Genomic DNA, 22,342 nt, shown 5'->3' with positions numbered 1-22,342 from the left:
GTTTTTCTGGCTAAATATCCGCAACATAAAAATTCCGAAACATTGCCCACCCCTTCGATTCCAGTTGGATGTTATGTGATGTCCGACGGGAATCGCATCAACCGTGTGATCTGCGGTACCGGTATGTCTGGCAAGCGAGTTCATATCAGGTTCCCGAGTATTTGTCCACGATCTGCGAGCGTGATATCGACTCCCGTAACAAGCGACCTGTAAAATAGCAGCATCCGTGATGTGTGGCATTTGTTTCCGTGACATGCGAGTTTGTAGCGGATTCTTGCGTTTTTTTCTACGATCTGCGAACGCGATATCAGTTCCCGTGACAGTAGCTTGTTCCCGGATGTTCATTGCACCATGAAACTTGAATCTGCTGCGTCCTTAATATCCGTTCCCGAGAGATGCGAGTTCTTAACAGGTTTCCGTGGGTCCTTTGCACTGTGAAACGCGAATCTGCTGCGTCCGCATCCTGCAGTATCCTTTCCCGTGACGCAGGAGTTTGTAGCGAATTCCCACGTATTTATCGCACCATAAAACGCGAATTTGCCGTGTCCGCAATCTGCGGTATCAGCTCCCGCGTCACGTGGCTTGTAGCAAGAAAGGGTACTTTGTGGACCCTAACCAATTTCTTCAATGTGCCCGAAGCCAGCTCAGCTCCTTGTTCACGGGTGAGTGTGTGTGAACCCAAAGGTAGCAATCTGTTGTTGTTTTCTTCTTCTTTCTCTCAATATTGTTTTCTTCTGTTTTTCTGTGTGGCGCATTGTAGCCCGTGTATATAGCTGCTTGGCAGTGTTCTGGTGTATCGGTTCAGATTTGTAGCAGGTATCCCAGCGTTTATCAATAACGTTTAAGAAAGTTTTGCTCTCGGTCTTCCCCAAAGATAGGCCACCCCATATTTTTTCACCTTTTATCTCTTAATTTTGGGTGGGCGTTCTCGAAATTTTACGGTATATACATGCACACCACAAACTCTATGGCCTAAACATAACCTCAGGGACACAGAAAACACAAATTATGCCTCTAAGATTAGCCAAAGAATGATAGTTTTCAATTCACTCTCTCGACATTGTTTCCTACCTATTGGGATTGCCAGAAAAATCTTACATTACTTACAATCAAATACAGTGGAATCTCGTTAATTCAAACTCGAGGGGGACCGAAAATTTGTTTGAATAAAGCAAAGTTTGAATTACCGGGAATTCCCTCCCGTATAGACGCTTGGGATGGGACCTGCATGCTAGTTTGAATTATCCGCAAGTTTGAATTATCCACATTTTCTAAGCAATATAATAGTTGTTTTCTTAAATAAGCTAATCTTCCATTATGCCTTTCTGAAATGTTTTTATTTTTTCAAAGCTATGATGCCTGTTGAGGTCTACTTTACCCAACACTGCATGTGACTGATAAAAAACAGATTAAATGAAAGATCAGTCAGTAAAGCACCATTTAAGAAGCTGTTTCAATTAGTTACAGAACATAAATTAAAGTACACAAGCGGTGGCGGGTCGGCAGGCCACAATTGAAAGTCAAAGATAGCGTCACACAGCTGCACAGACTTGGTGCAAAATCTTTTTACGCGGAGGAATGCAACCACGTGAATGAAAACGGAAGTACACAAGAGGAGGTGGGTCGGCAAGCCACAGCAAAGTTCGAGATTGTGCGGTGACGCCGCACACAGCCACTCTGAATTCGCTCCATCTCTTTCCGTGTGCAATATTTGTGTTGATAGAGGGCACAACAAGCTAGCAATAAATTAAGAATAAATTGTTGTTGTTTTTTAGGCGGAGGGAGCAAGTCTCACTTTTACCAGTTAAAACGGGCAGAAATAACTAACAAAAGGAATACTGGCAAACTGATGAACCGGAAAATCAAGGGGGAAAATAACATGAGCCAGATATCGCCGATAGCTGAGGTCAGCCATAAATCCATGTCCGAATCCATAGGACCTCTGCTAGTGAGTGTGGTCCGTCGCGTTTGTGCTCACAATGATGCACGTGGCACTGCAAATTGTAGTCCTTCACGAAATCTGTCGCAGCATTTGCGCTACGACCACTTCGCCAACTCCACAATCCAGACATCATGATAAGCAAAGGACAGATTGCGCTGCCGCGTGCAAGTAACTTTCCAGTGCTTCATATAAAAAAAAAAAAAAGGAACTTAGGTTGGCTTTTTGGATTCGCCAAGCTCAAAACCATACCGTGGAGTCCAAAAACAAAACAGGAAACTCGATTGCAAGTTGACACTAATCAACGAGTTCTGCGTTATTCGTAGTTTTCGAAGTATTCGGAGAACTCGAATATTTCGAACAGCAAAAGTGCGAAGTGAATGGAATCGAATAGCAAGTATTATTCGCGAAGTATTCGAATATTCGCACACCCCTACCTAATAGGTTAATTGAGACATCTGCAAGATAACCGCCGTATGACTGTTCAATAAATAAATATCTGTAGCGGCCTGGTCCCGTCGGTACGACACTTTAAATAGTCTCCCGACACTCCATAAACTGCAGTTTTTTTCCACAGGCTAACTTCAAAAAGACCGTATAACATATTCCAATATGAAAGCTCAAAATTGTCCACTCTGAAAGTGGGAATCTCTGATCCAAAACCCGTTTTTCCTTGCTACAGGAGCTGCTCTAAATCACCACGTGCCAGTTCCACTAGTGAGAACAAGTGGACAAGGTTAAAGGAAAAGATGTATAATAATTACATGCCAATATCCCAACTGAAACATAAAATAAAGTGACAAAAATGTGGCAACTTGAGCACTATATACTAACGCAGTAAGATGAAGTGGCACACGCTACAAAAACAACACCAAGAAATGGCCCCACTCAGCGTGAATTTTCTCGTCCGTTATGGAGCTGGCACGAGTTCATGATTCATCCCATAAAATGGGTGAAAAATTTTTCTCACCCTTTACTGTTAACCGGTCCTATGTAGCCTTGACGACGACGGCACATCATGTAGCAGATGATGACTAGTATTAGAAGGATCACTGTAAACCCAGAGGTTATGGCAATGTACAGGGTATTGTTTGTGAAGCTTCCACCTGGAACAGAATGGAACACAAAATTTGTAACAACACTGATTTAGAAAGAATAGCCCTTCTAGAGAGGTCTTACCATTCCTTCAGTTACATCTATACTCGTTTTCACCTCAAGAACCGTAGTAAAAAAAGTATGGTTTCTCGCAGGGTATTACTAATTTCCCTCTTCATGGTGAGAATTAAGACATATGTAGGTGCATTTTAGATCAGATATATGTTATCTTATCAAGACGTACACGTTTCAAACGCCAAAAGCATCGCTTCTGCTTCCGGCAAACAAATATTGTAGGAATTACTTCGTGCGGCGTAGGAACACGGAGCAAAACTTCCTTTTTTCTTGTGGTGAAAACGGGTATAGATGAGGTACTTAAAAACAGGTGCTTCTAAAAGTTGCAATGTACGACAGTGAAATGTAACAATCTCTATTTAGGACAAACAATTGCTGCAGCCAACACTTTGGGAACTAGTGTCATCAAATTCTCTAAAGTGTTTAAACTGTATAAGAGGTTGCTTAAAATAAAAATAATTGCACCTGCAATTGTTCTTAAGCAGATTGTTTTAACTGAATTCTAAAGAAAGGAGGACAATATCTTTGTGTGTTAAAGTTGTCATAGCAGTTGCGGTGGCATCTCATTCCAAGTCCCAAATTTTATGCAAACATTTTCACTTCATAATTGTAGAAGATGTAATACTGTGACCAAATTATCACTGAGTCACTATATGTGCAGACTGCAAAACAGCACACTATAATATTTTATGTGAATTGTATTGAGAAAGCATATTGCATTTCACTGTGGTATATGGAACCAGTAAGTATAAACTCCTGAGTCACTAAACCAAACTTGATTTGTGATTACAAAGTAGAGCACCAGTGAATAAGAATAAATTATGTGAGCACTTATAAATAACAGTCGCTATTGGTTTTTCTGCTCCATACAATTATTTCTAAAACCCAGAACAGACTGTTCCTCAGTACTCCAACAACAACAGCTCTTTATCTACTAAAATGGAAAATCAGAACACAAAAAAAAAATGGTATGAATAATAATAGCAGACACATGATTAATCTTGAGAAAGGTAATCCAAAATGGCAATGAAACTGAAGCTAAAATGGTAATTTAATTTTTAACTGCTTTCTGAAAAAGTGGGAAGACGACTATTACAGAAATATAGCAATCGGAGAAGCAGCTACATAGATAACAAGAACATGACACCTGTGCACTTTTGCATTTTATTCAAAGAGATTATTATCAAATGCCAATGTTCTCTTAGGCAACCACCTGTGCGTTGTTGTTTTGCACTCCGCACATTAGTAAATTAGTGATCATATGGTCGCAGTATTACATCTTCTACAATTATTTCTTTTTATTATCCACATATATTTAGCACACAATGTCTATTCTGTTTTAGGCAACCCAAACTATCTCACCATTGCTCGATCCTCCAGAGGCAAGTTCTAAACCTATATTTCAGCAACAAAGCAACAAAACATAAATCAGGATCAAAATTAAAACGAATATTCAAACATACATGCACACACTATAATATTTGCAGCATGCAAGAACAAACCTTAAAAACTCAATAGAATTCTTAATCCTCGTGCTTTTATCAAAAGATAAATATTTCACTCATCAGCACTTACTAAAAGAATAAACAAACATTGGGGATGCAATAGTCTTGTAACATCAGAGTTTACCAGTATAAAACGTGCGATGGGAATCATATAATGCATATATTAATTTGAAGGCCTTCAGATATTTCTAATTGTCTATCAATTCAGGATACAGGCTACTCAAAAACAATATAGCATACCTAGGAAAATGTTGCTCCATATTTTGTATTAATGCAATTAGGCTGTATTTCTTTAGAGATACATAATACCTAGCAATGCTATGTTATGTTCTGTCAATTTCCATGCATCTATCAGTGCCTGTCCATTTTATCCTTTCCATCAGGAGAAGCTATGTCCCATTAACCGCTCGCAACTTACTTTTAATGACATGTCCACTAATTATGGGGATACTTTTGTTAATTACAAGCATTTTAAGCATGAAGTTTAGTCACCCTTGTACACACAGCTACCATATCGTTTTTAAACCTTTTCTTTAAGATTGTATGCATGGATGTAAGCATGTTTCTATGAACGTATAACTGTGAGCATGCTATATTTTGTACTTGAGTGTCTCATACAAAGACTTTGGTCATTTTGAGGCATGAGGAAGCAAATAAATACATAAAGAAAGAAATAAGATAGCTTCACAGTTTTTTAATAATAATAATAATGTAAACAGTTTTTCTCTTAACAAAAATTAAGGTCACTATAGATTACCATTAACATTATCACCCTAGGTAAGCTTTACAGGCACTTGTGGCACAGGCCACATGCCTTCATCTGGTGCCTGCACTCACAGGTGACCTAGTAATACCAACCTAACAACCAAGCTCTCTACAATATAACTTCACAAACATAAACAAATCACCACAAATTAAATTTTAACATGCCAATGATGCAAAATAAGGCCATACAATCAACACATAAAGTCTAAAATAGTCATACTAAAAATATGTAAAAATGAAAAAAAAAAAACATTGCACACATAGTATAGGTTTGTGCTCATTGGTAATACAGTGAGATGAGAAAACAGCAAAAGGAACACATGTTAGACTAGACAAGAGAGGCGATATACATGCAATTAAGCTTCAAGCTTACGGGGAAATAAAATGAATCATGTGCCCACACGCCCTCAAGCCCCATCTCCCTTCCCTGTAAATTAGAAGTTTTCCCAATGCTCCTACATTCAACTTTGAGCAAATTCCTATTCCTAAAGCTGCTGCGAATATCTTCCAATCAGAAGCGAGGACGTCCCAGGTATTTTAAGGTAGCGAGTCATATTGCCAGCTCTTGTCCCCTTACAAGGTACTTCCTCACGCCGTTTCCTCATCCTAAATAAAGGTTCGTTCACACACTTTCCGAGCGCATTACAACCTCTTGTGGTCTCTTATGACGAAAAAACACACTAGCGCCACCTATCGGGCAGTCGTGGAACGCTTGCGATTTCCATATATATAAGGGGTGGCCAAGCTGCGGATCTTTGCATGTTAAAGTGCAGCTCGCGGCTCCCTCCCCTCCCCTACCCTACCCTACCCCTACCCCTACACCCTCCCCTCCCCTACCCTACCCCTACCCCTACACCCCCCCCCCCCCCACACACACACATGCACACACACACACACGCACACACACACACACACACACACACACACACACACACACACACACACACACGCACACACTCCCCCACCTCCGTCCCCATCACACGAGCACTTCCCCAAAAATATAAATGGAAGGCGTTTTAAATTGAAAGACAGATTGCAGTTTGGTAGTCTTGTGCTACTGCTATGGCTTACATACAGTTGGACTGCTTTTGACTTAAATAGATTGAAAGTATAGTTTGAGTTTCGTGTATTGCTCTGAACAAAAGTTTCCCCCCCCCCCCCCCCGGTGGCTCTTCAAAGTTTCGTGGTTTTGTTAGCGGCTCTTAGGCCAGGTCAGCTTGGCCACCCCTGATATATGGTATTATTTTCTTTTCTTTCCACATCATTCTTTCACTATTGTTTAAAAATACTTTTGCCAACATTATAGACAACAATTCCTCGTAGATAGCATGCATGTCTCATCTCACAAATACCAGGAAACCTTCGCTTCAGGGAAATGCAGTTCCAGGGCCAGCTCATAGATGGCACCGGCATAGTTCTCTCATTGTAAGAAATTGCAAAAGGTCGTAAAGAACTCGGTCGTAAGCAGTCGTAATTGCGTGAAGCAGCCTTTAGTCTCTAGAGCTTTTCCAGGCAAAGCGCCGCAACGGATAGGAAACGATTAAGTCAAGCGACCCAACCGTAGACCTACTTTTCCCCGTGAGATACATGACCTCCTGGGAGAGGGGTCCATAGCCCATCTTGTTCCTGGCCTGGATCTTGAAGTAGTAGGTGGTGTCCGGGGTGAGGCCTTTGATGACTGTGGTCATCCTGTCCCCCACTACGCCCTCTACCGCCCAGTCCCGGTCCTGCTGGCTGTTGTCCGTCGTGTAGTAAATCATGTAGCCTGCGAACCGAGAGGTAATGAGTAACTGGGACCCTATTTGCAGAGATGTTTGTGCAGACTGAAACTGAAATCAACTGCAGAGGGGCAATTTGACCAGTGGAGTATTACTGAAAATTTAGATTCCTCCTAATTAACTGCAAAGCCAGCGAGGGATATACAGTAGACTCGCGATAATTCAAATTCAGATATTTCGTACCTCTAAATAATTTTAACAAATTTTAAATCTTCTGTTGTCCTGCTACGTTTTTAATGTATTTGTAAGCCGCTTTATTTCAAACGGCGTTTTTGTGTAATTCATGCTTTTTGTTCTCGCGACCCCATTGGGTGTGTTTCTTACCGAGCACTGGTGCACTGCAGAGATGCGACACCCAAGGAGCTTGCTTCCGCGGATGCTGTTTCTCCGCAGTGCAACAATGCTCGGTGAGAAGCGCCCTCAACGGGGCCGAAGTTAGGCACCATGAGCTATGAAAACGGGCACCACGCGAAAATTTCCACAGCAACTTGCGCAGACGCTGTGACATGGCAGCATGGCATAGGTCTATGCCACAGCGTCCGTACAAGTTGCTATAAAAACAGCCACGCGGTGTCCCTTTTCATTACTCCTGTGCCCCCAGTTCATATATTAGACAACTTATTGGTCTGATGAACAAACTTTATTTTGTCTTGAGTTGTCATGCGCTGTCTAAACAGTCCACGGTAAACAACATTTTTGAGGGATAGATAAACTTACGTCATACATTTCACAAATGTCCCTTGTGTGGTAACAAGCTTATGATCAGTAGGCTTATGCAGAAGAAATCATCAAACATCTGCTTTGTACGCATGTGTAGCCATTCATAGAGCAAATCATAATTTTATCTTGCATCATATTTAGATGAATTTCTGATAATTCAAACTTCCGATAATTCAAACAAAATTCGTGGCTTCCTGGAGTTTGAATTAATGAGAGCGTACCTTAACACTTCGAGAAAGCATAATATTGAGAAATTGCAGCTCTCTTTGCAGCTAGCCTATGGTCTGCAGAATTAACCTTGTTTTTCTAGGAAACAAAAGTTCATCCCTCTTTCTGAATGAATTTACAAGCTACTACCATAAAATCCTGAGCAATTGTCCACTAATATTTAGAGATAATCATGTAAAACTGGGGGATGGTCAACAATACAGCACAGCCCACTTATAACAAATACAGAAATAGCGAAATAACAGATATAACGAGCGGATTGCAATTTTTCGTCACCTTTAGTGTACCTGCAACGCGATATGAGCCCGCCTTTAACAAAAAAAACTTTGGGAGGCCCGCCACGAATACAGAGAAAAAGAAGCTACAAAAAGGGACTCAGATTAAATGCAGAAAAAGCTATTTACGATATATTTCTAAAAACTACGGACAAAAACAAGTAGCCGCATACCGATAATGCAACTAAAGTGCCCGAAACATTTCATTCGATCGAGAGAAAATTGCGCTACTCGGCAAATTTGCCTTGTCCACAGTATGCATGACGCGCACTGCTGCGCACGCCATGCAGGGCATTTCGAGTTTTCGAGTTCTCCGAGTTTCCGTTCCACGTTTTCCTGTCTTTCGGGCTCGGGCCCACCATCTTGACTACAATGTAGGCAAGATGGTGGGTTGGAACGCTTTCAATCTTGTCGATCTTGCTACATTACTTAGTCCCCTAGTCTTGCGATGTGGGCACGTCTCGGCACATCCGCGACCACATTCCTCTTCTGCTCCTCGCTGTCCACAGACTCCTGTCAAATCGCTCACTGCATCTTCCGAACTTGACGTCACCTCGCGTGTTTCTCTCTCTGGCTACAAACCTACGCGAAAGTTTCTCTCGGCAAGACACGGACCTCCCACCACGCACAAGGAGTATGGAACTCTCCCCGACTGAATCTATCGCTGCCGACCTTGACTGTCCCTGGATTTTGTGAATGATGTCGTATTTCAAACTACCAGGACGCGGAGGCAGCTACCGAAAGCGATGAGGATGACGAAGACTACGTGAAAGAGCCAGTGTCCGCCGGAATGACCCTCTCCCCGGTGGATACCCTCCGAGAGTACTTTGCTAGTGCCAAGTGGGTCCGGACTCGGACAAAGCCTTTTCCTGCACTTTGACGAAATTCAGCAGGTAATCGTGAAGGCTGAAGGCATCTCTCAAACGCTGCGTACAGTCAAGGGTCGACGGCTACTTTGGAGTGCATTAAGGTCTCATGCTACAGCAGCTGATCGATTTTCTTTTTTTTCTTTTTTTAAGTCCACGTCCACATATAGCAAACTGATTTTAGACTCCCGTGGCGTTCGTTATAGGTGGGCTGTACTGTATGCAAAGATACATCCTTTGTGTACTTTCCGAATGTTACAAATTGAGAGGTGGGTGCTTATTGTGGAATGGGCGGACGATCGGTAGTTTGTGGCAGTACAATGTTGATAGTGCAGAAACAGGTAAGACGATCTGGTGTTTGTAAAAGATGCATACTGAGATTGAATAGTCTACTGCCCAGTACATTTAACTGTGCTCTAATTTTACCTTTCTTGTCAGAAAATATAGTGGGTAGTATAAAAAGACTATGATATAACGCCAACAATGCTAATGATGGCCCATGGTCATCTAGAAGAGCACTGTATATAACTATTCCATGAAACTAACATTTTTGATGGGAGGAAACCCGTAGCTGCATGCTCCCCCTTCAAAACATAGCGCAAATAAATGTGAAAACTGCAAATGTCAAAGCCGCCGTCAGGCCACAAAGAACTAAAAAAAAGTTGGGGCTCCAATTCCACGCTGTGAAAGTGGTTGGTCAGCGAAGATGTCGTATCACCTGCAGCAATTGCCTACTGCACTATACCAAATGCCGTCGCTGGTCGCAGCACGCCCCCACTGGTCGTATTGCCGTTTCTTTTCCCTTTGCCGCTCCTAGTATTCACGCCGCTCCTAAGGAGTCCTAACTATGCATGGACTGTTCATTGCGGTGCTGCAGCAACAATGAAATCAGTTGCTATACTCCGTTTCATCTTACGTTTAAGCGCAGCGGATGTTACGAGCCATCGGAGCCAATCAGAGGCCGTGTGAGTGTCACAAGACCATAGAGCGACACGCGGAAAGCGTATCACGGGCCACGTCCACAGAACAGGATTGGCTAAGACAGCTCGTAGCATCCACTGCGTCTGAACGTAAGGTGAAACGACGTATAGGCGGGTTCTTCTTTTATATATGAAAGGCTAGTGACATCACACCCCATGTCGCAAGCTGCCGTTGCAGCGGCAGCTTGGGCAACAGTAATCTTCACCAAAACATGCGGTGAGTGCTACATGCTTCGCATTGCTTTCAGGAGCTCCTTATCATTCACTATACTGTTAGGATGCTTGTTTTGTGCTTTTTATTTATTGAAACGAATGTTGTGCTGTATGTTGTATGTGTGGTGTTTGTACTTTTCGCTTCAATCTTCTGAAGTCTTTTTTTTCCATGAGAACGCCGACACGAAGCGGGGAGAAGGAACGTGCTTCAGATTGTTCGCAGCTGCCGTTATCATCCATTATGCGGTTTGCACTTCACACGAGGGCTTCGAATGACGTCAACCCCTTTCAAAACAGCTGCAAGCCTAATCTTTACCAGAACGCGTGCAAGGGTGTTCCTATTATTCAGACGCGCCTTATCATCCATCAAGTGATTTTGATGCTTGTTTTGCGGTTTTCTTCATTGAAACGGAAACTGAGCTGTATGCTGCATGCCTGATTTCAAAGGAGATAAGCTCTTTTGCCTTCAATTGTTTGCCGGGAGCTTTTGCTTACAACGCCAACGACACGGAAATTTCCTTGGCTGGTAGAGGTATACAGCTTCACTGTAAAAGGATGTGCTGCACAACTTACCAGTGATCATTCCATTCTGCTGCTTGGGAGGTTGCCAGTGAAGGTTGATCATCATTGGAGAGTCATCGCTGGGCACAATTGTCAGATCCCTTGGAGGAGAAGAGGGTGCTGCAACCAACGACCAAGTGTGGTCAGCATTGCAAGCCGGAAACATCATGTCAGGTTGTTTCAACTTAAAACGAATTAAGCTCCAATTCAAGTGAATATTCACTTGGTAGTCCTCCAAGTTTTCTACAACACCAGCCAAAACAAAAACAAAAAAATTGTAGAGCCCTTCCACTTCCCATGAAGATGGAGGACCAGCAAAGCTGTTACTTTTACGACGTCTAGGACAATGCCTAGAGGACGACATCTAGGATTACGCCTAGAGGACGACGTCTAGGAAGACGTCTAGGACGACCTCGAGGACGGCGCCTAGAGGACGACGCCTAGGATGACCTCTCGGACGACCTCAAGGATGACTTCTAGGGCGACCTCAAGGACGACTTCTAGGGCGACCTTGAGGACGATGCCTAAGACGACCTAAAACGCGACTTCAAAGACGACCTTCAGGGCAACGCCTAGGACGATTTCGAGGACGACGCCTAGAGGACGACGCCTAGGATGACCTCTCGGACGACCTCAAGGACGACTTTTAAGACGACCTCGAGGACGGCACCTAGAGGACGACGCCTAGGATGACCTCTCGGATGACTTCAAAAACAACAACTAGGGCGACCTTGAGGACGATGCCTGGAGGGTGACGCCTAGCACGACCTTGAGGACGATGCATAGATATGGTAAGGGATCAGGATCGACTTACTGTCTAATAATGCCAAGGAAGGCTGACTCACGCAGGTTGCCCCCTTTTTATTTTTATTTATTCATACTTGTCACGACCAATGGGGAGTTTTCTGTCAATATCTGCGGACACATTTTTTAGGGGCGAAGTTCCTTAGGTGCTAGCCATGTCCGTATGTCCGTCCTCCGTCAGGTGCACGTGCTCCTGCTCATAAGCTCACGTGCTCACGAGCACGTGAGCACGTGCTCCCGTGCTCGTGTAGGGAAAAAAAAAAAAAAAAAGCATCTCCACGTGGTGAATGATGTTGATTGGGGCTAAGCTCTGGTAGTGCTTGTCTGCGTAGACGGTGAGCCGCAGCATGCCGAGCCTTTCATTCGTTTTCATCCATGTCAGAAAGAGAATGTGTGGTACGGAACGTGGTTATATACGCATTTGAGCATTTGACCGCAGCGTGACATGGATGAAAACAAACGAAAGGCTCAGCATGCTGCGGCTCAGCGTCTGCGCAGACAAGCACCGACCAGAGCTTCGCCCCAATCAACATCAGTCACCACGTGGAGATGCGGTTGTTTTTTTTCCCAGATCCTAGCACATAACAGCTTCGCGGTAAAAAACTGATGGTTAAACTAGGAATATTGGGACAACTTTTGAAAGCACAATAATCAAGGTGACATAGAGACATATCCAAAGCGGTAGAAATTTGACATGTACAACTGCTGTCACATTAACTGCTTGGAGAGAGGCTAGATCCATTGACGTGAATTCATGCAGTCAAACTCATTTTCTGGAAGTTCAAGCAACAGTAGTGACAGATGTGGTATTCTCACAACTCTAACTGCTAGTGTATTGTGACTTTAAACTTTTTTTGTCAACAGCAATCCACTAGATCAGGGGTTCTCAAACTTTTCAACCTCGAAGGACACCCATTTCTCTCAAATGATAGCCGAGGAAACCCTCCCAGCGTCAGCACTGATCCAGTAAAACGGTGCAAAAGCCAACAGACCTTGTAAACAATAATGTACATAGTAGGAGGTGTCTGGCACTTCGCTATGCAGCACTCGATGGCTGAGATCCTCTAAAATGATGCTTAAACTGGAAGAGCATTTCAGTCAGGTGCAGAGACAGCAAAAGAAATTTGGGAGCTGAGGGACCCCTGAGGGTGCTTTGAGAAATCCGGGCATTCCTCAGAGCACCCTCGAGGAATTCACCGAGCTCCTAAATTTCCTCCACCATCCCTGCCCCTAAGTAAAGTGTTCTTCTAGTTTAAGCACTACCGTATTTATTTGAATATAAGGCGAGGTTTTTTTCCAAAATCCGTAGTCCCGAAGTCATACCCCGCCTTATATTCGAAGCTCAGTATAGCAATATGACGATTTTTTTTTCTTTTTCTTGGGTCCTCCAACTGCCCCCTCGCCTTATAATCGTGACCGCCTTATATTCGAATAAATACGGTATTTTAGAAGATCTGAGCCCTTCATTTATGCATAACTACTGCGTGGCAGATGCTCCCTATTACTATGTGCATTATTGTTTACAAGGTCTGTAGGCTTCTGTACTGCTCCACGGCACCAAAGCGGAGACTGGGAGAAGTTCCTAGGCTATCGGTAAAAGAACATGCATTGCTTAATTGAGACAGAAAGGGAGTACATTTCAATCTTTTTCCTCCTGCATTTTTTTTTAGCTGTAGTCTGTTTGCAGTGTGGTGTAAGAAAGAGAACAGGTGACCGACCGCTCTCCTGGGTGGTGTTGAGCACGTCCATGCTGTAGGTGCTCTCCCTGCGGCCCTTGACCACCTTGACGGCAAACTCGTACTGGGTGTTGGGCCGCAGGTCGTCGATCATGCAGTTCAGGTTGGTCGAGTTGAAGTACTTGTACTTCGGCGAGCCCTGGCTCTTGTAGCGCACTGTGTACAACCGGCTGTCTGTGATCACCTGGCTGCTCGACAGCGTGCTGTCGCTCCAGAACAGCACCACCGTCGTTGGCGACAGCACGATGGCCTTCAGCCCCACAGGGGGCAGCATGGGCAGCAACGGCTCAGGAGCTATGGGGAGAGGGACAGAAACGACCCCAGTTTCGTTGTTCACAATTGATTAGATTCCCCTGACTATTCCTATTTTCTACCATAAACAACACTAAGAAAAATTTCTTTTTGAACATGAAGCTGTTGGCAACGTGCGCGTACAAACAGCGTAGCTGCGGTCGACCTTCCACGATTGGTCAGACGCTCGCTGTGACATCTTTAGTAGAAATAATTCTGACTTTAATCGTCAGAAATAAGAGTGGTGTGGTTTTATACACACCATTAGTGGTGTAAAAAAAGGGAAGCCCCCCCCCCTTCCTTTACATGCAGCCGACCCTATACAGTGTAGACCGCATACAACGTATGTCGCGGGAGTCGCGAAAATCAGCACTATAAGCGGTACCGCGCTATAACCAAAACATCAATTTTTCAGGCCAAAATACATGCCATGAGACAACTTACCTTTGTAAATCAATTTTTTTTTTATGTTAGATGAAAAATAAAGCTTAGTTTGAGGAAAGTCTTTATTTCACCAGACTAGTACTGCTAGTACACTTCTCTCTCAAGTGTGTCACACATTTTGAAAGAAATGAGCGACTTTTGCCTGGCGCAGCCTTCTAGCGGCGCCGCGGGTTGCGGACGGACGTTGCGAGCGTTCAGGATTGCTACCCCCAATGACTTTTCTCCGGTGATGAAAACGCGTGAAAATTCGCATCCTTTCTATGGTACGCGCCAGTAATACCTTCAACTTGAGCACAGGCATGAAATGCTCCAAATAAAAAATCCGGGCGATGTTCGAAAACACAAATGCTTAGAAAGCACCACTGTGGTCAAAGTAAACAAAACACGACGACACGGGCGTTTCTGCAGTCTTGAGAGTGCCGCCACGACATCGCCGCACGAGTATGTGGATCTTCCCTTCTGGTACATATGTGCTGGGTTATCATAGCAACACACAACGAAAATTCACATTCAAGGATAGCGCTGTTACGCGGAACGAAGAGATCCAATGAGATCCACCACGCCGTCTACGTCGACGATCACAACCAATGTCATGTTTCCGGATAGAAGAAGCAAGAAGCTGCCCCGCGACCAGCATGCAACGCGCGCGAACACTTCTCCTCGACCTGCGATTGGTCTGCCGTTGCGGTTGTTTCCTACGCCGCGGAGGGACGCACGCACGTGAACGACACATGCGTGCGTCCCTCTGTCGCTATGGCAACTGAAGCTTCTTTCTTCCTCTTCTCCCCGCTCCTTCAAGCAACCTACTTGCCCCGCGAGTGCCGCTTGCGGCTCGCGCCGTTATCTTGGTCATCTAGTGCCGCACAGGGAAGCTTGCTCGCTGCGTCGGTCGGCGCAGTCGGCTCGGCGGGCTGTTTTAGAAACCGCACTATAACCGGTATTTCCCTTCGCGCGCCTGCATTTTAAGCGGTATGTAATTACATGAAGTTCTATGGGAGGTGAACCGGTGGTTTAAAAAAGCCGCGTTATACCCGGTCCTGCACTATAAGCGGTTACATTGTAAGTGGTCTATACTGTACCGTACACATGCATAACATCGCCAACTCCCACTCCCCAAGTCATAGAAATCTCAGCCATCCTGGCTGAGATTCCTCTGATAATCCCAATTGAGTCGTGGCGATATCTTCAGCAACCTCCGCACTAATAATACGGTGTCACTGTATATTCTAGAATGTACAGCCCCCTGAAACTTAGAGGGCAATAGCACTAGCTAAATTTCATGTAGGAACTTCAGACAACGAACGAACTTGCATTAGATCACAGTCACAACTGGGGAGGATGCACGTTTCTGAGTGAGTGCCGAAGAGAAAAATATTGGCTTCCTAATTTGAGTAAAGCAAACTGAGCTATTTTTCTCCAAACATCTGCACAAATTTCAAAATTAAGGGTAATTTTCCACACTTGGGTTGCAGCTCCCACTTATGGGTAAGCGAACTGTCTTCGCACTCACTTGATTCAATCGTTGTCTTGACAGTTTCATAGATTGGCTGGCCATCACCAATTTGATTGAATGCCCGCACGCTGATGACATACTCATTTGAAGGCTCTGAAATTGAGAGGAAGCAAGGTAAGCGTGACAAACGAGACATTCTCAGCTGGTGCACAACAATGCCGAAGAGAAATTTTACATAATGTCTGCCTCTGCGACACTCGCATCCGAACAAAGACATCCGAGTTTGCAGAGTACAGCAGAGTTATGATTATGTCCTCCAAGATAAATACCAGAGTAACAGGTCATATATTTTCCTATGTTATTTCTCGTTGAAAGTCAATAATGTTAGAAATTTGACAAAGAACATGCAGGTGAGCTGGTGAACTTTCAACATATTGAAAACCCGAGACCAAGGAACAAAAAAGAGATGACACATACACAGGCCTGTGTTTGTGTCGTCACATTCTTGTTCCTTGGTTTCAGGCATTCAAGCTGCTCGTTCCAAGATTATATGTTTAAATGAATTCCTTGAGGTTGATGCAAAAATCAATGACTATCAGGTAATGCAGGGGTTCTCAAACTGGGTTCCGGGGAACACAGGGGTTCCATGAGCATAGGTTCCGCGAATACCCAAATTGCGACCCCCCCCCCCCCCCATGCCGCAGGCTGCGCGGCAGGACCATGTAAAGCGCCTTCATCTCACTTTGTACTGACATTGCGATTGATATGGTGGGGATATATGAGAAGCAACACAAGCGAAATTGCCTACAATTGTGCATCTGTTGCTTCTCGGTCGGCAAATATGGAGGGGGGGGGGGGAGGGTTCCGCGGCAGTCTTTGAGGATTCCTGGGGTTCCGTGAGACCAAAAAGTTTGAGAACCCCTGATGTAAAAGAATGTAAAGGGATGCCGACACTTTATTTACGAGCCAGAGCATACATATATCATATAAAAAACTAATTAGCCATATAGTAATATTGTGGTCAAAAGTAAAAAATGGCAGACCTTCTGCAGAGCAATGTCATTTAGATGTGACAATGCATCTGCAACACCTCAAATGACTGGGCAGTCAGGCACCGTTTGAAGGAACTGGCGATGAAACGTTACTCACGCAAGTTTTCGATGGTGTAGTAACGCTGCTTCCCATTGAGGACCTTGGTGTAAACATCGGGCAGCCCAATGCCCCATCCAATCGTGTAGCCCCGAATCATGATGTCCAGATTCCGGGGAGGACCCCAGCTGACAAAGATGCTGGTCGAGGTCGGTTTGGCACGCAGCGAGCTTGGCTGGTCTGGCACTCGAGACTCTGCGGCAGGGAAGGGAACCCTTAGTAGCAATACCGTTTTCTTAGCTCCTCAAGTACAAGGGAAGGCATATTGACACATTTCCAACAGATTGTATGAGGAAGGTTAAATTACCATATTTTTGGGACTACCGTAACATCCTGAGAGATAGCCCACCCATAATTGAAAGCAAATCGGATGAAAATAAGGCGGAAACTAACTTTCGATGTGCAATCAAAACAAGTTGAAAAAATGCTAGTTTTAGATTCTGTGACCTGCGAAACTTGTAACTGCAGGGAGGGGCAATGAATCAAAGACGACTGTCCTTCCCAGTCAGCAATGTTCACTTATCTCCCGTCATGGCCAAGTAACACCATTTTTTCCGAGGTCACCATTGGCCAGGACCCGGCAATTACTGGGAGTAGGCTCCCTTTCGATGATATTAATTGGGGGTGGGTTATCTTTCGGGAGTGGGACACCTTTTGGGATATTATTATACAATTTAAATGTTGAAGTTTCTTGCAGTGTGTTTGTTTTTTGTTTGATTGTTTGATACAAGACACAATGAATTGTTTTTATGACAGTGTATGCTATTGATAATTTATGCTTGATACAAGTTTTCCTGTTAGCTAATAATGCAGGCATTTGTCAAGGTGTGTGTTGTTGTGTCGTATGAGGATATTTTATGTACATATCAGGCACAAGGTGCAGACTATCAAAGGAAAAACTTCCCTTTAATGTAAAACATTCTTTGGATAGTTGTTCAGCATTTTGTGGAACCTGATAAGTAAAGCCTGATAAGCGTGGCCACAAAGCTTGATGCTGGTTGGTAGCAGAGGGGTAGGCAAGGAGTGAGGTATGCAAGGAAGAGCTCGACCAACTGTGCGCACTGAGGAAAGAAGCTCAAGAGTATGGAAGGCTCTGGAAGATCGCCATGTTTATCAGCCCGATTAGCGGTAGTATCGCTTCATTCTATCAAGTGTATATGTGGTACGCGCTAAGCTATCTCTGATGAAGAGCGCCGTGAATGTAGGTGTCTGCAGTCTGGAAATTCAAAGTATCGCTAAAGGTCTGTGATGCTAGAAAGTTTCACGTATGCAACATAATTGCCTAGCAATTTGCCATACATTGTTTTCAGCCAAAATTTCCCCCTGCAGACTATACACCGGGTGTGGACTATAGTTTGGAAACTATGGCATCCTGAGACAGTAGGGCTTTTCAGTCAGTTTTGCAAAGTGTGGCACTCTTAGCATCCTTAAAGTGCATTGCTAGCAGACCATTTATGCTCCATGCAAAGCATAAAGAATTAAATAAAAATTTTGGTACAAAATACAAAATGAACATAACTTTTTCTGCATCTAAGCTACACTACGAATTTCATATTTAAAATGTTGAACAATCTGCTTCGTTATCTCAGAAGCGTGTCGGTGGGAGCAGAGGTGGTACTTTGCTGAGATAACGACGAGCTGCCCGTCACGGCCACATCACTCTTATATGGTTTATTGTGAGCAGTACTTGAGGTGCTGCACTTGTATTCAGTTTCAAAATCAAGCAACAGCTGACTGATGAATTTCTCAAAGCCCGCTGCCTTTTTGCAAGTCTTTTCGATCAGTTTAGTCTCTAATGACGACTCTCTTAGAAAACTAAAATTCCACCATGATCCATAAAACTATGTACTAGTAATTTGAAGGTTATAAAAACATATGATGGTTACTTCTGTGCAAAATGTCCACCGAGCCCGATAAATATACGGTGAAGAAGGTAGCCAAGTAAAGGGCACCTTTTCTTTTTAAAAAGCTTTTATTGATTTAAGATATACACCCTGTACTGCTCTGTACATCCTGTAGTGGTAGGATGCACCAGAACATACAGCAGTAAGAACCAGAAAATCCCACTGTAGATACCTGGTCCAAGAACATGGCTTTTCAATTCTTGGTTGCCACAGAAAAACCGTGCAAAGATGGAAAGGACTGTCTACAGAATGTAGTCAGCAAATCTCAAAGGCCGGGAGGAACGAGCATTATTTGAGCCTCACCATCCAGGTCATTCTGGTAGGTCTCCACAGTCATCCAGTCCGTGGCCGGACCCGTGCCGTTTACCGAGAGGGCCGCAATCTTGACGCTGTACTGCGCCCCTTTTTCAAGACCTGCAGCATGAAAGAAACAGAACATGACACCCACAGCAAGCTTCCACTATGTTTTCTCGTTACCCAGTAGTAGTAAGAGTAATTACATCTATAGGTGGGAAAGAAGTGACTTTTCCCAATTAATAAATGGAAAAAGTATCCCCCACTGCTAGCATCACTTCAATAAAATCTACTCCACCACTGCCACATTTATTCCTGCTCTGGAAAACAATGCTTTTTCCTTATTTGTTTTCACATTTACCTCAGATTAAAAGATGAATGTTTTGTTCTTTCCATAAAATTCATTTTCATAATTCTATTCTAAACAACAAATTATTAATATGCCTTTTATGTCGTCTTTATTGTCATCAGAAGTTTGGCATTCTAAGTTCTATCACAACAACATTTCATTCCTTGTACATTTCTGGGCTGGAAACAATTTCCCAGATGAGCTGAAATCATCACCACAGATGCTGAGTCCTTTCAGACTGTCCTTTAAGGGACACTGACACCCCAAAGGTCATATTTGATCTTGTCAAAAACGAAACAAATTGTAGTCATGGACATGCAGAAAAATACCAGAATGCGAAAAAAAAATTTCCTACATGCGCACACATTTTTTTTTTATTTTTGTTGCTTTTCTCTTTTACTCCTCACCTTCTTGCTTCTTTTTATTTGTGATGTAATCGACTATGAAGTTTAGAGGCTTTGTATGCAACATATCTATAATACAGTAAACTTTTGTTAGTTCGATCGCGGTTAATTCGACTTTTCATTTAATTCAATTGCGTTCAAAAGTCCCAGCAAGCGCCCATACATTTTAATGGGAGGAAAAGTTTAATATTTCGAACTCGGGAAGACTCCACATCGGATAATTCGTCCTGAGCGAATGTGCGCGGGCTCATATTGCGCAGCAGCACGGCAGAAAAACCGCCAACGTAAGGGGAAACACGGACCCTTCGCTGCAAAGCCGAATGTGCGCAAATATGCGCCCGCTCCTCTTTGCCGTTGAGATAGACTGTAGCGAATGGCACGAGCCAGCACAACCAGTCTGGCGTGGAGTAGCGCGGAGAACATAGCACGTGGTCGGGCGCAAAGACAGCGCGCGCTCCCAAAGTGCTTGTCTGTAGCATCGTGTGTGGTCCATCTTGCGCACCAGAAAGCGCAGGTTTTCTTTTCCTTTTTGTTTGCTATTTTTCTCGGTCGCCGACGGACTGACTGCCCAGCGCCAAAATCAACTCGTAAAGCTTTCTTTTTTTTTTTTTTGTGCGCGATTTTTTGGGGACGTGACGTTTAGTTACACTGCTCTCCGGAGCATGTTTTGGACATGTGTTTTTAGCGCAGACAGCAGCAGACCGTCCGTGAGTCCTTTGGACCACAAAAGAAAGTTTAATTTCAACCGTTTTTCTGCCCTTTTTTTAATTCAATCATTCGGATAATTCGACCATATTTCAAGGTCCCGTCGAGGTCAAATCAACGGAAGTTCACTGTATTTAATAACGTCATTCGTTAAACAAGTTTTTTAATGCAATTGCGAACACACTACGGCTTTTATTTTCGAAATACCAAAAATCAAAGTCCGGAGCGATGTCACCTCCTGGCTTTTTATCTTCCATCGGAAAACATAACGGTGCTCGACGCATGTAGCACTGAGGATGGTCAGTGGGTCGGGAAATCAGGCGCTTCGAAAAGGAAATCATTGAACGATTCAAAACAATTAGGTTTGGTGTCTGTGTACCTCAGTTTTGGTTGTGACTCCCCACGGCGGCCTTTCACGCAGAACCAGTGTGATGTGGCCCTTCACGTCGTTCACTAAAGTCCACTGTGCAATCTCTTCAACCTCACACCATTTAAAAAAATTTGAGATCGCCGAAAGACCCTTGAAAGAACTTCAAACTCGAGAGTGAAGTGTAGTCTGCTCACAACGATAGGCAACACGCACCTGGCGGTTGATCGTGGGACACAGCAGACACGACACGGAGGCGAGAAAGAAATTCGAGTTGCAGGATGACTCGGACGACTCAACCTTTGACGTCACTGCACTAGCGCGGATAGTGCAGGAACTTCAAATTCGGCTTTTGGAAATTGTTTTTTTACTTCACAAATACCGAGTTCCCAAGATTCGAATTTTGAGAGGAATGTCCACGCATCATTTCCAATCGTTTCGTATAATTAAAAAAAAAATGATTATAACCTGTCAGGGCCTCTTTAATAGTGAATTCCTGGTAGAACTAATGAAACCTAACACCTACTTCATATTTTTTGTGTTGTTAGCTTCATTATTACGAATATTACATATATTCATGTTGTTTCCTCTGGTGCTGTGGGGAGGCAGAGGCTTATCAAGGAACATCCAATTTTTTTTTCTTCTTTCTATGCTTCCCTTTTTTAAATGAAGAAAAATTTTTAATATATTCTTGCTTCTGGATACATGTTTTCTTATGTTTATAACTTTGACTCATCATGTTGCCCCTCTGCAATGAATACGAATCCTTGAGGAAATAATACATAAAATATAAATGTGATGCACAAGAATGAGACATGAACAATGACAGAGCATGCAACAACATTAAGCAATACCTGTAGTATGCTTACCAGACAGAGCAAAAAGCCTTCTGTTTCCGTCAGTTGTGAAGGTGTCCCCTCTCCGACTTCCTTTCAATTTGTACCTAATCTTGTACCCAGTAATTATTCCATTCTGCGATTCCTTGGGAGGTGGCTCCCACCTAATTATTATGCTCTGAAAATAAAATTTAGAGCTATGAGAACTTTGTATACAAAAAAAAAAAAACAGACAGATATGACAAGATGTCAAAAGGTATGATGGCCCAGGTATTAAGGGTCTCTCTATATGTTAGCCATCTCTAAATTGTACAGTCATGAAAGAATGGCCACACCAAGTGAAGAGGAGATAAAGTGGAGAGGAAACAAAGTGGGAAATCTTTTGGAGGGCAGTAGAAAAAATGATAAAACTCGGTCATCAATGTACAGGCACTTGCTACAAAATCATGCGATGCATTGTAGATCATGGAGAAGGGAGACTTGCGCTTCGTGATGCTGTTCCTCATTTTATCAACTGAAGCCCAAAAAAATTAAAAGAGGCCATTTAAGACTGCTTACGTAAGGAAAGCGGAAGCATTCCGACATGCATCGCATTCCTACAGGCAG

General features: G+C 43.5%; 1 protein-coding gene across 1 annotated transcript in view; it reads right to left on the bottom strand.

The window, feature by feature from the left end:
- Window positions 1-22,342, bottom strand: part of LOC8041994 (neogenin) — a 70,315-nt gene that overhangs the window by 23,518 nt on the left and 24,455 nt on the right. The window contains exons 11-19 of the mRNA XM_040223324.3: window positions 21,770-21,914; window positions 19,085-19,195; window positions 16,878-17,072; window positions 15,786-15,881; window positions 13,523-13,834; window positions 11,013-11,120; window positions 6,950-7,144; window positions 4,472-4,504; window positions 2,910-3,045 (exon numbers count right to left, since the gene is read on the bottom strand). Coding sequence (XP_040079258.1) covers window positions 2,910-3,045; window positions 4,472-4,504; window positions 6,950-7,144; window positions 11,013-11,120; window positions 13,523-13,834; window positions 15,786-15,881; window positions 16,878-17,072; window positions 19,085-19,195; window positions 21,770-21,914 — 1,331 coding nt within the window. The remainder of the gene's footprint in view (window positions 1-2,909; window positions 3,046-4,471; window positions 4,505-6,949; window positions 7,145-11,012; window positions 11,121-13,522; window positions 13,835-15,785; window positions 15,882-16,877; window positions 17,073-19,084; window positions 19,196-21,769; window positions 21,915-22,342) is intronic.

The sequence above is a fragment of the Ixodes scapularis genome, unplaced genomic scaffold, assembly GCF_016920785.2.
Source record: "Ixodes scapularis isolate PalLabHiFi unplaced genomic scaffold, ASM1692078v2 PGA_scaffold0__279_contigs__length_252992795, whole genome shotgun sequence".
Classification (NCBI taxonomy): Eukaryota; Metazoa; Arthropoda; class Arachnida; order Ixodida; family Ixodidae; genus Ixodes; species Ixodes scapularis.
Note: the sequence above shows the minus strand (reverse complement) of the source record. Positions and strands in the feature narration are given on the sequence as shown.